Below are 15,605 nucleotides of genomic sequence, written 5' to 3' on the forward strand. Positions count from 1 at the left end.
ATCAAAGAACTAGGGCACTTTTGATTTGCATTCGGCAGGAATCTAGGCGTAATTGAAAAGTGAAAGGAGAGGTTTCCACAAGGCTGTTTTTTGGCCCATGTTTTTTGTGAAAAATGAAATTAGATTGCCAACAATTTTAAACTTACTTCCATTATTTTCAACATGTCTAATTTTGTGCTATGTATTTATTTTGGGAGAAAAAAGTTAGGATTATATTGGAATAAATGATCAAAGTATGGTACCCTCAACCGCTTTAACATTGAGTATATGGGAAAATGTTGGAGGGTTATGATGTTTAACCTTCTAGTACACCACGTGTTGCATTCTGAACCAAAACCATAATTTGATAATTAATTACTTATATGTACAGAAAGATTATACTGAAATATGGTTGTGGTTCGCGATGCAACACACACTTAAATACTAATGACTTTGCAAATTTTGCAATCTGTTGAGTCCTGGTTATTTTTTATTTAAACACTTAAAGTGAATCATACACATTTATAACATTGTCCAGTCAATCAAAGAGATTACTAGGAAATCGACCCTTGCTCTGGGGAATACTTCTTTACCCTTGTATTTCTGTCTGGCTGTCTGTGTGTCTGTCTGTAACAAATTTTCTTCGCATATTTTCGGCAACTACTCATAATGGATGATTGGGGTTCTTTTGCAGGTCAAAGGGTGGCAATTATTTTTGTATGAATACAAAGTCAGTTTTCTGTTTATCTGTGTGTTTGTATGTACCAATTTCCGTCAGGGTTTTCTCAGCGAATACTCATTGCAGATTCTTGAAATTTTAGTACACTCTTCGTTTAGGTATGCCATGTTATTGTGAAATTGATTCATGAGAGTCAAACAGAGTGGGGTTTTACTATTTAGTACTGGCTTGTCCTTTTATACCTGTATTAAAATCATACGATGATATTAAACATGAAAGAAAAATACTTGATTATATTATAACATGCCTGTGTGTCTGTGAGGAAAACCAAAAACTTTGACACTAGAGACGGTAGTTTCAATATATAAAAACCAAGGTCAGAATTATTGTTTCACAGTAAACAATATTAATTGTTTAATGCAAATCAAGTTCAAAGTTTCTTGATTTGGGTATGTTGCCGTTTCACAGATTAAATACATGTATTTTTTCTGTTTTTAGTAACCAGCTCCTTTCAACTTAATTATCAACTTAACTTAACGTGAATTTGAATTTTACAAGATGTTGATGATGCAGTTTGTGCCTTGATTTGCCTTAAATCTACTGCCCATATAACAAGTGGTCTTATCATTATACCCGCCACCAACAAAGTTTGGGGGTATGTATAGGAATCACCTCGTCCATCTGTCTGTGCAAACATGTCCTGTTCATATCCTTTTTACGGAAGAACATAAGAATTAATACTTTACACCTTGATCAAGGGTGAATTGTGCAAGTTCAAAGGGGCACATGTACATGCGATTACAAAAACATTTTGAAAAAAAATTAAGATACGTTTCACACAAAAATGGGTAAAGACATGGAATCAAAGTATATATCTTTAGAATTCAAATGAATGAATATAAAATGAATTTTGATGAAAGACACATCTTAGATTATGCATCCAATATCTATAAATAAAATAAAATAAGTACATATAAATTATGGTTAATGCCTGTGTTCAGTGTACACTAACAGAATCAGTTATTTTTATCGAAAAAAATATTTTTAGTATTGAATACAATTTATTGATAAGAGATTTTTACACTTCCTTTGTGTCAATCTAAACGAAATACATGTACTATTAAATCGATGTACTTACTTATAATGCGTAGAGGTCTTTTTTTCTACTTTATACTTGTAAGAATATGTATGGGTCGCAAGCACCGTTATATATTAAATGATTTGTCTCATTATATGATATATCGTAATATTGAAAGTTTTTCTTTATTTATAACTGATTGTTTTTCATACCTTTTTTATGTTATTTTAGGGAGCAAAGATGTCTAATAAGAAAACGTACACAATTTCCATTGAATTCCTATGGCTACAATTGCAGAAGTTCTTTTTCCAAAAAATATTAAATTAGTTAACTTTTTGTGTTACTTCAGCCCTGTCCCATGTTCCCTGATGATATATGGTTAATCTTTCTTTAGTTTTTCACAATGAATAGTCTTCTACAAGTAATAAATCTTCATAACGCTCTTGGACGCTTTTAGAGGGACCCTTTAGATTTCCCTTGGTCACGTGACTAGTATAGGTTGGTTTTGCAAATAAATTATAAAATATGAGAGAGGAAACATTACTAGACATAATTAAAGGAATTAATTTGAAATTCATCATGGGCCAAAAATTAGCCTAATTGAAACCCTACCTTTTTTTTCGACATGTCACATGAAATTTTAACATTCTTTTTATTTATTGGGTTCCTGTGCAACAGGAAAGGAAAATATTTTCCCGAAATTGAGCTTTGATTTGCTAAAAAATAACTTGAAAATTGGCCAGATCAGACATTTGGTACAAAATGGTACATTTTTAAACACGTTTTTCTAAAAATATTCTATCTCTGGGTCTTCTCGCCATGATTTTGAAACGTCATTTGTGTGTATTTTAATTCAAAGAAACGAGTATACTTTTTTAAAAGATGGAGAGAAGACCCAGAGACCACGAAAAACGAACTTTTCCCAACAAAATCCAAATGTGTTATTGTGGTGCTTGTAGCGGTGATAGCTCAGTAAGTTGGGCTACCTGTACACTGCACTGGACTCGAGACGTTTTTGGTTCGAACCTAACATGGGGCGTTAATTTTTTTTTCATGCAAACAACCATTTATTTTGTCAGTTTCATTTTATGTACTGATGTATTAGATATTAGATAGTATTTCCCAATAAAATCGGTCCCTGCATGGATCGTATTTTGTTGACTGAGTTGTTTTATACATATTGTTCCCCGCCCCGATAATATGTTTCTCAATTTTCAAAATTCACGGAAAAGTTATATTTTCTAAAATCATGTTCTCAGTAATGTCATCTTCAAAACATTTTAGTACTGTTTTTTATTTTATTGAACGACTTATCATTTGACAATATTTTTTTCAAAGTTGACAGTTGAACATATTTAGTGGAAAATGTGTTTACTAGAGCCATAAAAATAAATGTTGAACATGAATGGGTCAAGTCTCCATTCTTCTTTAACGCTTAAATGATAGAAACGTAACCGTGAAATCTGTTTCATTTGTCAAAAAAGGGGGAGGGGGATCTGAACACATTCTATATGAAAATCGAACATTTCTGAAAAACATCATTCATATACTTCCCTTCACTCGAACAAAACATATATAGTGTTCATGAGGCATCTGATCCCCCTTCTGGAATATCTGGAATTTCCAGGAGTCCGACTTATGTGTGCCTTGATTAAAAAATTGAACTGTTTTCAAATTGTTCATTTAAAACTTGCAAAGGATCAGTTTAAAGTTTGGTACCAATTAATCGGATGCATACCGTGTTGTTTTTCGTTATAAACATTCAGAGACAAGATGTTTCCAATTTCAAAAAATAATTCTAGAAATAATTGGCCTTTTCTACTTATCATTCAAAAATATATTATTTTTTCACATTTAGCAAAATTAAATTATCATAAGGAAGGTGTGATCTTTTTAGGTTTCGTGGCTCATTCCAGATTGATACAGCTGTGCAATATATTAACCAAATTATTTTTTGTTGGTGATTATAAAAGTATGGGATAATCATGACACTCCACTTTGAGCCGTAATCATGTCCTTCAAGTTGTTTCTACGCCTGTTTATGGTAAGTTATAACATTCTAATCTAACTTAAATAAAATCAGTTGTAAAAAAAATTATTTGGCATTAATTTTTTAAAATGAAATTAGTTCAAATATATCAGAAAAAGAAATATGAAAATAGAAAAATCGGTTTCTATACTTAATTTCAAACGTTTGGATTTAAAATAAAAAGGCAAATTGTAAAAATATTAAATTAATAGTAAAATACTAGTAAGGTAGCAAAACCAAAACAAAAATGGCATTCAAACACAAATAAAATTGTTATTGGAAAAGTAATTTTATTTTTAAGGAGTTTTTTGTAAACTATCTAGCTTTTACCGATGTATTCTAGGTACTAAGTCTTTCTTGTAATTAATTTAAAAATGAAATATACGGAAAAATGAACAGTATTCAAGCTCAAAAGTCCATTAAACAATACAAAATAGAAGCAGAGCAAACACGGTTCTCCGAAACATCAGAGGTGGGATTAGGTGCCATGGGGGAGAAGAAAGAGATATACTGGTAAATTTTCTCTAACGTATTGTCATACATGTTATTGAAACTTATTTCCTCCTTTTTTCAGGTATTTGTGGTAGTGTCAGTCATATCGACAGCAAGGAATCCTTGGAGGAAGAAGGGTTAAAATTCAAATAAATTATCCCATAATTCAACTGAACATTGATTAAATTCAAATTGTGTAAACACAACATAAATAGATTTATCTATTCTCATGTAGAATTGAAGCATTAAAAGAAAAGGTTTATTGGCAGAGAAAATTATACTTATCTCTTATTGCTAAAATAAGCATCAGGGTGACGTGATTAGTCCGTAAGGAATGGTATAGTCAATTAAACTAAACAATAATAAACAGTAAATGGCTTAATAAATTTTCGTTTGAGTTTCTAAATTTTTGGTACATGTTTCTAACAACTAATTAAGCAAGATGACTATTTTTTTTTCATCGTCATCTTTCCTTGATTATGAAATCTCGTATCCCGATATCACCTATCTATAGCATATGATGCCCCAAAGCAGGCTCCAAGTACAATCAATATTTAAACCGATGCAAACTACTGACAGATAGGTTTATTTTACAGGGATTTCAACAAACTTGTTTTAAAATCAGCATGGTCGTATAATGTTCTTGTTAAAAAATAACGTTGACTCACCTGTTTCAAACCAATTGTTACCTCTTTTGTTTTTTGTGGGTTTTTTTAGATACCGAATTTGACTACTTGGACTCGAGTACTAGTATACATGTGCTTTATCTTATATTTACTAGTATTACACGGTGGTAAACTTTATTCGTTAATAAAAAATCAAAATTCTTTTGAAGGTAAAGAACTTCCTTGTCAGTCGATGCCGTGTCAAAATGGAGGGACGTGCACCAATACAGACACGTCATACACGTGCACGTGTAACGAAGGTTGGAGTGGACAGGATTGTTCAAGTAAGTTATTTTTTTTTCAAATCATGCAGTGATGAGATCAAGAATGAGGGTAGAGTCTTATATTTTACATTATTCTAGAATTGTTACTATATTATCCAAAAGTAGATTTTTAGAATGACATTTGAAGTTTAAAATTGAGCCGCAAAGTGGAGATAAAATTTTTATTTGTTTACGAAATCTTTTTATTCTTTTTAAGTTAAAATTCCTGCGTGCCAGTCGATGCCGTGTCAAAATGGAGGGACGTGCACCAATACTGACACGTCATACACGTGCACGTGTAACGAAGGTTGGAGTGGACAGGATTGTTCAAGTAATATTAATTAATGGGATTCATTATGTAAATTTTCATGCATTGTGTCACTTAAAATGTATACTTACATCCACTTAGTATTATCATATAAGTTTTTAAGATCAAAAACACGATCAGAAAATAACGCTAAGAAAGCAACCTGGTTTGTGAATATTTGAATTCACTGTTATAAATATTATTGGTAAAACTAAATTGCATCCAATGTTTAGACTGCTGACAAATCAGATAACAACATTGTTTTCGTTTGTGGCTCATTATATAAATTGTATTTTAAAAGCACAAGATTTTACCAATATCAACAGCTTAAAAACGTACGACTTTTCTACTTTATAGACAACCATTTCCAACGATAAATTAAATTAAGTCCAGATTTTAAAAAAAATATATCATTGCCAACTGCTTTTTAAATAAAAATGGAACTCATAAATGTACTTACCTTTTCATTGGTCATTTGCAAAATCATTTTGCTGAAAACATTCTGATTGTACACACAAGTACTCTGAAGTTGACATCAGAAAGATGCTTGAGTTTCTGATTGACAACAACTTTGTTGTGTTTGGAGAGCAGGTCCTCAAAGTCGCTATTGGGATTCCCATGGGTACCAACTGTGCCCCCTTATTAGCAGACCTTTTTTTTCTATTCACATGATTCAGAATTTGTCCAAAATCTACGTTGGAAAGAAGAAAACACTTGCTGTGGTTTTCAACTCGACATTTAGATATATCGACGAGGTATTGTCAATGAACAATGGTAACTTCCATTCTTATGTCGATACGATATATCCTTTTGAGCTTGAGGTAAAAGATATCAAAGAGTCTGACACATCTGTTTCATATTTGGTTATTTTACTTGAAAAAGACGTTAATGGTACTCTAACAACCAAGCTATATAATAAACATGATGACTTAAACTTTTCTATCGTCACATTCCCTTACTTAGACAGCAATATACTTTCAATATCTGCATAAGGAGTTTATGTATTTCAGTTGATTCAATACGCAAGAGTACGCGCTACATTCGAACAATTTCTAAGGGGAGGTGAATTGTTGAGAAACAATTTGATGAAACAAGAATATCAGCAGTCTCGTTTCAAGTCATTATTTCGTATGTTTTATGGTCCATACAATTACCTTTTCAGGAAATACAATTTATCATGAGTCAAACGCCGACTGACGTTTATCATACTAATTGTTATTCAATTATCTAAATACAGAATTGATGACAATTTTTTTCCGTTATGTCCCGATCACGACAATGAGCAAACGGCGGGTGTGTCCGATCGGCAGGGGAGACTCACTCCTCCATGGGTCCAGATCCCACCTCTGATGTTTCGGGGGTCCCTGTTTACTCTGCACCAATTCTGTATTGTTTTATGGACTTTTGATCTTGAATACTAAGTACTATCTCCATATATTTTCGTTGGCCAATGTCAGTTTTTGACTTCAGTGCTTAGTTATGCTAAATTGTTATTTGGATTTATAAAGGCTAATGTTAAAAAAAAACCTCTTGAACATTTCTCTAAAACTGCTATAAAGGTAATGATTGTTAGATTTAACATCTTTTCATTAACTGTTTAAAGATAAGCATTTTCCTCAGTTTGCTGTTGTCTTTGATTCATATGAAAATAAAATAGTAATTTAATTAACTCACTCCTTGCAGATTTTGATGGCGTTTTTAAGTACGAGTACGCGTTGATGATAATGTTGAATCACTTTTACGCATCCACTGAATCCTCACTGATTTACATGACAACGAGTACCTCAGCAACCATAGAAATCTCGACCTCAAACAATCTAGAGCCCTCTCTGAAAACAGCCATTGATCAAACCTTGTTTTTTGCCTCGGAACTAAAAGTTGCTCTGCCTCCTGAAATGCAAAGCATCTCCTTCCAGAAAGAGTTAAAAGCAGTGAAAATTCGCTCAACAGAGCCCCTTTCTGTTGTTCTCTTTGACAACAACTATTTACAATCCAACGACGGTACTCTGATTTCTCCAGTAAAAAAACTCAAAACTCGGTATTTGGTAGCTTCTTCTGAACCTCGCTTTGCCAGACACCCGGTTTACGCCAGTTTGTTTGGTGTAGCTGCATTGGAGGACGAAACATTAGTGACGATAAACTTTAAACTGGGCAATAATTCAATGCCTCTGACTATCAACGGACAAAACTACAGCGATTCAGACACCTTCGAAATATCCCTGAACAATTTGGAGACTCTGCAAATGGAACATAGCACCGATCTCTCGGGAACCTTAGTCGAGTCTTCTAAACCTGTAGCAGTGTTTTCTGGAAACAGATGCAACATGTTTCCAGAATCGATCAGATGTAGTCATTTTCTGGAACAAATGATCCCGACAGCGGACTGGGGATCTTCATATATTGTACCAGCTGATTTCAGCAGTGATGGTACTCTGGTGAGCTTAATGACCGACCAGTCATCGACTGAACCTACAACTATTAGAGTAGGTGATAGTTCGCAAACAATAAACGTTCTTCCCCGAGCACCGTATCAGTTTTCTTTAAAGGCGAACGAATCAGCTTTCATTTCCGGCCGTGTGTTCGTGTCCAGCTTTGCGAAAGGAAACATAAACAAACCCAATGCCGGTTCTCCATACATGGTTACGATTCCGAATACTGTTCAATCCAAGAGTCAGTATCTCATCCCAATCCCTGAAGGCTACTTGACCAACTACGTCACGATTACGACCGAAGGAAACATAAAATCTTATCTTCGTCTAAATGGGCAAGCGGTAGAAGAAGGAAAGATTCGGTTCGAATACAATGATGATGTCTCCATCCTGACCTTGGAAGTCTCTCCTGGTATGTTGGACATAATGTCCACTTCAGGATCAAAGTTCGGACTGGTGGTCTTTGGCTATCGGTATTTCGATTCCTACGGATTTGCAGCCAACAGTGTTCCTTGATAATAAAATTGTTCCAACAATCATTTTCATTTTTGTGAAAAAGAAATCTTCATGTTATCATGAATATTAAACTGATGCAAATCTTCAAACGCAGTGCGTTTTATTTTAAGTTAAAAACATTCCGACTGAATTTTTTTTTAAATTCCTTTTCATATGTTTTTTTTTTCAAAATCATGTCCCATTCGTTTTGTCAACTCGATTTTGATTTACACATGTATATCAAGTTTTCGGAAAATAGATAGGCGCATAAAAGTGTAGAATGGCAAATTCTGTTTTACTTTCATATTAACCTTTTTCTAATTCTCTGAACATTAATAACAGATATAACTTAGTGAGAGTCCATAGGAATTATTTACAAATGATAGTCTTAGACTTACGAAAATCAACTCGATCATGCTTGATAATTTTTCATAGACATTTGACTTAAGCTTGTGGTCAAAATGATACTTTTTACATTTGGAAGAATAATATTGTCCTTGAAAATAATTTTTCACCCAGAATGTAATGATATTATAAATTTTAAAATACGTACATAAATAAAAATTAATTCAACTATGGGAGCTTTATCCTATTACGTTTTCACGCACAAGAGAAACATGCAGGTCTCTATTGATGAGAAAAAGCGAAGAAGTCTACAAATACTAGTAACTGAGATAAACATCTGAATATCAACCTTCAAAGGTTAATTTAACCTCTTATGTGCAATGGGCAATGAATTTTTATTATATTTTATTATAAAATAAGAGGAAGATGAGAAGAATAAAACACTTACTGTTGCCTTCATTCGACATTCAGTTGTATCGATGACATATTACTAATACATGATAAATCCTGACTGATAATTATTGCCACGATTCGATATATACCAGAAAACTTACAATAAAGGATACTTAGAACCATATCACACAAAGCTTGAGTTCCATGATACCAAAGAGTCTGACACATCTTTTCAAATTTCGATATTTTAGACGTAAAAAGTTACTAGCATCTACCAACAAAACATTAGGATGAAATGATAACTATCGTCAACTTCCTTTACTTAGGACGGCATTCGAAATTTTTACTTAATAATCTTGTGAAAGGTCATAAACAAAATTACCTAATTTAATTAAACAATTGTGATTCTCTATACAATTATTCTGAAATTAGTATTAAAAAGATTTCCTCGTTGACAAACTGATGCTTTGTATCCATATTGCAACAAAAGTGTAGATGCATTTCAGTTTTAATTACAAGAAAACTACCATTAAAAAAAGGACACAAAACACAAAGGAATGGAATTGATTTATAAAAAAAACTGGATCAGATGCAATCAACGTTAACAGCCACGTGAAGTATTTGATTTATAAATGTACTGCCTTTGATTTTCTGAATACGTTAAAAAAAAAACCAAAAGTCTTGTCAATTAAGTACATACATGTACATGTATATTCAAACTGATATATAATCGATTAATTGGACAAGTAAATATCCAGTTCGTCAGGACAATTCCGAACTAATAAAAGGAAATTGATCTACTTTCTACTAGCATTCAAGAATAGATTTTGCAATCAAGCGTTTATCACGCATTCTAGTTCCTGATCCCACCTCTAATGTTTTGGAAGTCCGTGTTTGCTCTGCTCCTATTTTGTATTGTTAGATGGACTTTTGGTCTTGAATACTGTTCACTATCTTCACATGCTTCATTAAACTGTAAATAATATTTTAAGGAAAAAATTAATATCTTTCTAAAACAGAATATTGCATTGTCAAATGTTAATCTTTGAGTTAAGATTTTTTGCGAAAAGGGCTTTAAATTTTAAACTTTGAATTCTTATAATACCATAAGTCAGTCATAGTTCTCGTTGAATATTGAATTTAATTAACATAACTTTTAAATTTATTTTAAATTTTTTCTTTACCTTTACATGATTTAAACTTTCTAATTTTGATTTATAGGTATAATATCCTATTCCACCACTATAATTAATTTTCTAGTTAATGTTAAGTAACTTGCAAAAATGGTCAATTTGAGTTTCAAAATTAGCAAAATTTCTTACATGTTTAATATTTTAAGTCATGTTTTCAATGTGCATTGCACACAAGAAATTTATTTAATTTTTATTATTACCCTTGTATATAACTTATTCATCAGTAGTCAGACTCGCTTTTGTTCATCAATAGAAAATTATTTCCCCTGTGAGGTAAAGAATAATTGGATAAAACTAACAGCGGAGGTGTTGAAATATTTTAAAAATTTATTTAAAGTTCCAATCCGACTTTGCCTTGTTTTTGCAATCATTTTTCCTAAATCATGAACATATTAAAACATTATCAGTTTAAAACATAATCATATATTACAAAATATTTCTTGAGTGTGAGTGAAAAATTTAAGTCTAAAATTAATTTCAATTTTTTTTTCAAAAGCAAAGTAGTATACTGTGAAATATCTAATTTTCGTGGGGGATAATTTTCATTGTTTTCAAGGTATAAAGAGACTCAAGAATGTATGTCCACTACGAAATGTAGCTTTTAACATACATTTTTCTACTGAACAATTCTTCAACCACGAAATTAAATTCATATGAACCAATATATTTTCCTAAAACCATGAAATTTGACCCCTCAAACATTTTTGTGATTTCACAGTAAACTTGATGACAAGTTTAAATTAAAAAAATCTGTGAAAAAATTATCTTTTTTTATATTTCTAAGACTACCATTTCTAAATTATTTTTATGCAATTACACTCAGCGATATTTTTATTTAACAACAGTGAACTATGCTCATCGAAGTCAATGTGGTACAACAAAATGTACATGCTATTATTCACTCTTATGGCCTATTTATTACCTCAAACTGAAATATTCTATTTCAAATGACGAAGCGTATGGGACATGATCTAAATAAAACATGTTATAGAAAAAAGGATTTTAAAAGAAAGGATTTAGTCAGGGTGTTTTAAACTAAAAAAAAACTCAAAGTGCATATGATGACTTACATCACTTTAATATTCATAATAACATGAAGAAATTTCGTTTATTCACAACTATAAAAACTATTGCTGGAACAATTGTAACGCGAAGGAACGTTGCCTGCAAACCCGTAGGAATCGAGATACCGATAGCCAAAGACAACCAGTCCGAACCTTGATCCTGAAGTGCTCGTTATGTTCAGTATACCAGGAGAGACTTCCAAGGTCAGTATGGTGTAGCTCATGAAGAAATTTATCGGCAACACACTTTCAAACCGAATCTTTCCTTCGTCTATAGCTTGCCCATTCAGAAGAAGATCAGCTTTTATGTTTTCTCTTATGATCATAATCGTGACGTAGTTGGTTAAGTAACCTTCAGGAATTGGGATTATATACTGACTCTTTGACTGAATGATATCTGGAATTGTAACCATATATGGAGAACTGGAATTTGGATTGTTCTTACTTCCTTTCACAAAGCTGGTAACGAACACACGGCCGGTGATGTGGGCTGATTCATTTGCTCTTAAAGGAAATACAAACGGTACTCTGGGAAGAACTTGTATTAATTGCGTACTCCAACGACCTACGCTAACGACCGTAGGTTCAGCCGATGGCTGGTCGGTCATTAAGCTCACGAGTGTTCCATCACTATTAAAGTCAGGAGGAACAATATGTAAATCTCCCCAGTTTGTTGTCGGAGTCATTTGTTCAAGAAAATGACTACATCTGATCGATTCTGTATACATGTTGCATCTGTTTCCAGAAAACACTGCTACAGGTTTAGAAGACTCGACCAAGGTCCCCGAGAGATCAGCGCTGTGCTCCATTTGTAGAGTCTCCAAATTCTCCAGGGAGATTTCGAAGGTGTCTGAATCGCTGTAGTTTTGCCCGTTGATAGTTAGAGGCATTGAATTATTGCCCAATTTAAAGTTTATCGTCACTAATGTGTCGTCCTCCAATGCAGCTACTCCAAACAAACTGGCGTAAACCGGATGTTTGGCAAAACGAGGTTCAGAAGAAACTACCAAATACCGAGTGCTGAGTTTTTCTACTGGAGAAATCAGAGTACCGTCGTTGGATTGTGAATAATTGTTGTCAAAGAGAACAACAGCAAGGGGTTTAGTTGAGCGAATTTTCACGGCTTTTGACTCTTTCTGGAAGGAGACGCTTTGCATTTCAGGTGGCAGGGCAACTTTCAGTTGCGAGGCAAAGAACAAGGTTCGATCAATGGCTGACTTCAGAGAGGGTTCTAGATTGTTTGAGGTCGAGATTTCTATGGTTGCAGAGGTATTTGTTGTCATGTAAATCAGTGAAGATTCGTTGAATGCGTAATAGTGATTCAACATGATCATCAATGCGTACTCGTAATTAAAAACGCCTTCAAAATCTGCAAAGAGTGATTTTCATATGATTCAAAAAAAAAAAAAAACAAAAACAAAAACAAAACATACTGAAGAAAAAAGTACACGTTCTTAGATTGTTTCAGAAAATGATTATTCCTCTTTTTGGTAAGTGAGAAAAGATGTCCTGGTATGAAAATGCTCATAAATTAAAATGTTAAATGAAAGGTTTACATAAAATCTGTAACTTGTTAAGTATTATCCTTTATGGATTTTTAAAGTGACAAAATCCTCAAAGATTTACATCATGAGGCATATTAAACTAACTTGAACAATCCTGCCCAGTCCAACCTTCGTTACACGTGCACGTGTATGACTTGTCTGTATTGGTGCACGTCCCTCCATTTTGACACGGCATTGATTGACACGCAGGTTCTTTACCTTAAAATAATTTTTAAAAAAAGATCAAGATTATGATCTTACCAAATATTAAAGATTAAGATTAAAAGAAATAAATGATTATGAAAGCAAAGAAATGAATATTTCCTTTAGTTTCTTTCACATTAGTAGAAACTTAAATGTTATTTCACTGAAAATAATATTATTTTCCTGATGGTAGTAAAAATGAAATACCGGTAGAACGGATATTGATAGATTTTAAAATAATATCTAAGAATAATTCAAATCTGATTAAGGAGGGCATAAGATCGGATTCTTTGGAGGAGTATACATCCCCTGTTAACATGTCAGGCTGACATAACACTGTTCGTTATCTCCATATTCTTCCTATGTATTGTTCAAGTAGTTAGAAAATTTAGTCAAATTTATTTTAAAAAGCCTAACAATTAGTTTTAAAGAGGGCAGCCAAAATATGACTCCGTGATGTCTAGATTTGCTTACAATATTACTAAATACTTAAGGAAATTTGACGATGGAAAAGTTTATATAATCTCTTTTGTCAAACAATTAATTTCTTAGACATCTGAAGTAAAAGTAAACATATGTACCCAAAGGAAAACTTGTCTGACTCTCCAATAACATGCTGCCTGTGAACAATTGATAATGTAAAAAAAAAAATCCTTGTATACTTAAATGTGACAAATGGCTTCAAAGTAATAATACAACAACCCTTACTTAATTTCTGACGACAATCTGGTCCTCCCCACCGGGACCGACATTTACAATATCGTGACGTGTCTGGTCTGGTACATAACTTTCCTTTGTAGCAAATTCTCCTATTACGGACGCAGTATTCACGTCTTCCTGATGCAATTTAAAGATATCACGAGGAACTTTTTTTTAAAATTATATTTGAAATTAAAAAAAAGTTAATTAGTTATTTACTGATTGGCAATTGAATATTGCTAATTAGTGAAAGACAATGTAAAATTAGGATAATATTTATTTGTTCTGACAATAACCCTTTTAATGAATATTCAGTTGGATTACAGGATTAATTTCATATATCATTTTTAGTTTTACCCTTCTTCTCCCACGGATTCTCTGCTGCTATGGCAGATACTACCAGATATACCTAAAAAGAAAATGAGGAAAAATCTATTTTTTAATTATGACAATAGATTAGCGAACATTTATCACTACAAAAGATTAGCGAACATTTATTACTATAGCAATACGTATAAAAAAAAATAATCATCTTAACTTGCTCGAACGACTTACCAAAAGTATAACCACAACTAGTGAATAGTTAACAGATATTCCAATTGATAAATAACTATTTTACTTTTCCAATAATAAATATGTCTTATCTATTGTGTATGTACGACCTTGTTTTGTTTTGTTTTCTATTGATATTTATTAAAAAAATTGAATTCTGCTTCTTTTATGATTTTTTTTTCATTTTTGGATCTAAAAATAAAAAAAACACACTGATTTTTCTATTTTCTGAAATTCTATTATTATGTATTTTTTTTAATATGTACTAAATTATTTTTTAAAAATAATTTAGTTGAATAAAGTTTGAGGATATAAATGAAATAAAAATAATTTCAAAAAACTTACCAGAAACAGGCAGAGAATCGACTTAAAGAACATGACTATAGTTTACTATGGTTCAGGTCAAGTGTTGCATTTACTCTGTATTTTTATAATTACCAGCAAAATATGATTGGTAAATTTACTGCACAGCTGTATCAATATTTGATAAGCCACTAAACCCTTCTTTATTCAACGTTTATCATACAAATCAAAAATATACATATTTTTAAATGTTTAGTGGGAAAGGCCAATTAATTTCTAGAATTAATTTCTGAAGTTGGAAACATCTTGCCTGAATGTTTATAACAATAAACAGTTAGGTCTACACCACAGCCGCGGCTTCAAACCATATTTTGATCCTTTAACCTCTTCCATGGCAAAGATTTTAAGCATTTCTAAACAAACTGATATTAAGATTTCAATGCATTTTTTGAGTATTTCTTGTAATTTTTTGATTTACCAATGCATATATATTCTGAAAATGATAAATATCATTTCAGTTGCCATGGCAAGGAAATACACCATAGTCATGCTGGAAATTCCATTTATTCATGAATGAGTTTATTTCCTTTTTTTGCTTAGTTAGATATATTGAAAATATTTCATTGTTGTGGTGAAAATTATAGATATATTGTACATTTTTTTAAAAACCAATTTTAAGTATTTTAGGGGGATGGAGTGGGGTTGGGAGGTAATCATCAAAATTTAGCATTTTTACATATAACGTGCTACCCCCGCATAGATTTTGATAATGGCAAAATCGCAAAAATAGTGTGCAAAGTTTAACTGGTACAACCTTTAAAAACAATTTCTGTATTTCATGTTATCGTAATTGTTTTATCTTTCCAACGGTGCAAGATTTGTTCTGATATTT

General features: G+C 32.2%; 2 protein-coding genes across 5 annotated transcripts in view; one reads left to right on the forward strand and one right to left on the reverse strand.

The window, feature by feature from the left end:
• The window catches only part of LOC134252061 (IgGFc-binding protein-like), a 28,053-nt gene extending 19,527 nt beyond the window's left edge, over nucleotides 1–8,526 (forward strand). Inside the window, exons 1-5 of one of the 4 annotated variants that reach the window (XM_062734500.1) lie at nucleotides 3,707–3,780; nucleotides 4,340–4,394; nucleotides 5,093–5,206; nucleotides 5,403–5,516; nucleotides 7,176–8,526. In XM_062734500.1, coding sequence (XP_062590484.1) covers nucleotides 3,748–3,780; nucleotides 4,340–4,394; nucleotides 5,093–5,206; nucleotides 5,403–5,516; nucleotides 7,176–8,437 — 1,578 coding nt within the window. In that variant the 5' untranslated portion in view covers nucleotides 3,707–3,747 and the 3' untranslated portion in view covers nucleotides 8,438–8,526. Of the gene's footprint in view, nucleotides 1–3,706; nucleotides 3,781–4,339; nucleotides 4,395–5,092; nucleotides 5,207–5,402; nucleotides 5,517–7,175 lie in introns of those variants that run through there. The other 3 variants (XM_062734502.1, XM_062734501.1, XM_062734503.1) reach the window with 3 other exon arrangements.
• A 2,929-nt stretch (nucleotides 8,527–11,455) lies between these two features.
• LOC134252063 (IgGFc-binding protein-like) lies at nucleotides 11,456–12,777 on the reverse strand. Its single transcript, XM_062734504.1, has one exon. It carries the CDS (start codon nucleotides 12,743–12,745, stop codon nucleotides 11,456–11,458), a length of 1,290 nt encoding a protein of 429 aa, XP_062590488.1. The 5' UTR covers nucleotides 12,746–12,777.
• Between the last annotated feature and the right edge of the window lie 2,828 nt (nucleotides 12,778–15,605).

The sequence above is a fragment of the Saccostrea cucullata genome, unplaced genomic scaffold (genome assembly GCF_032062105.1).
Source record: "Saccostrea cucullata isolate Sc308-1 unplaced genomic scaffold, CSIRO_AGI_Scuc_v1 ctg3615, whole genome shotgun sequence".
NCBI lineage: Eukaryota > Metazoa > Mollusca > Bivalvia > Ostreida > Ostreidae > Saccostrea > Saccostrea cuccullata.

Coding starts and splice junctions, on each gene's coding strand:
- LOC134252063 (XM_062734504.1), bottom strand. CDS start 12,745: ATGATCATGTTGAATCACTATTACGCATTCAACGAATCTTCACTGATT.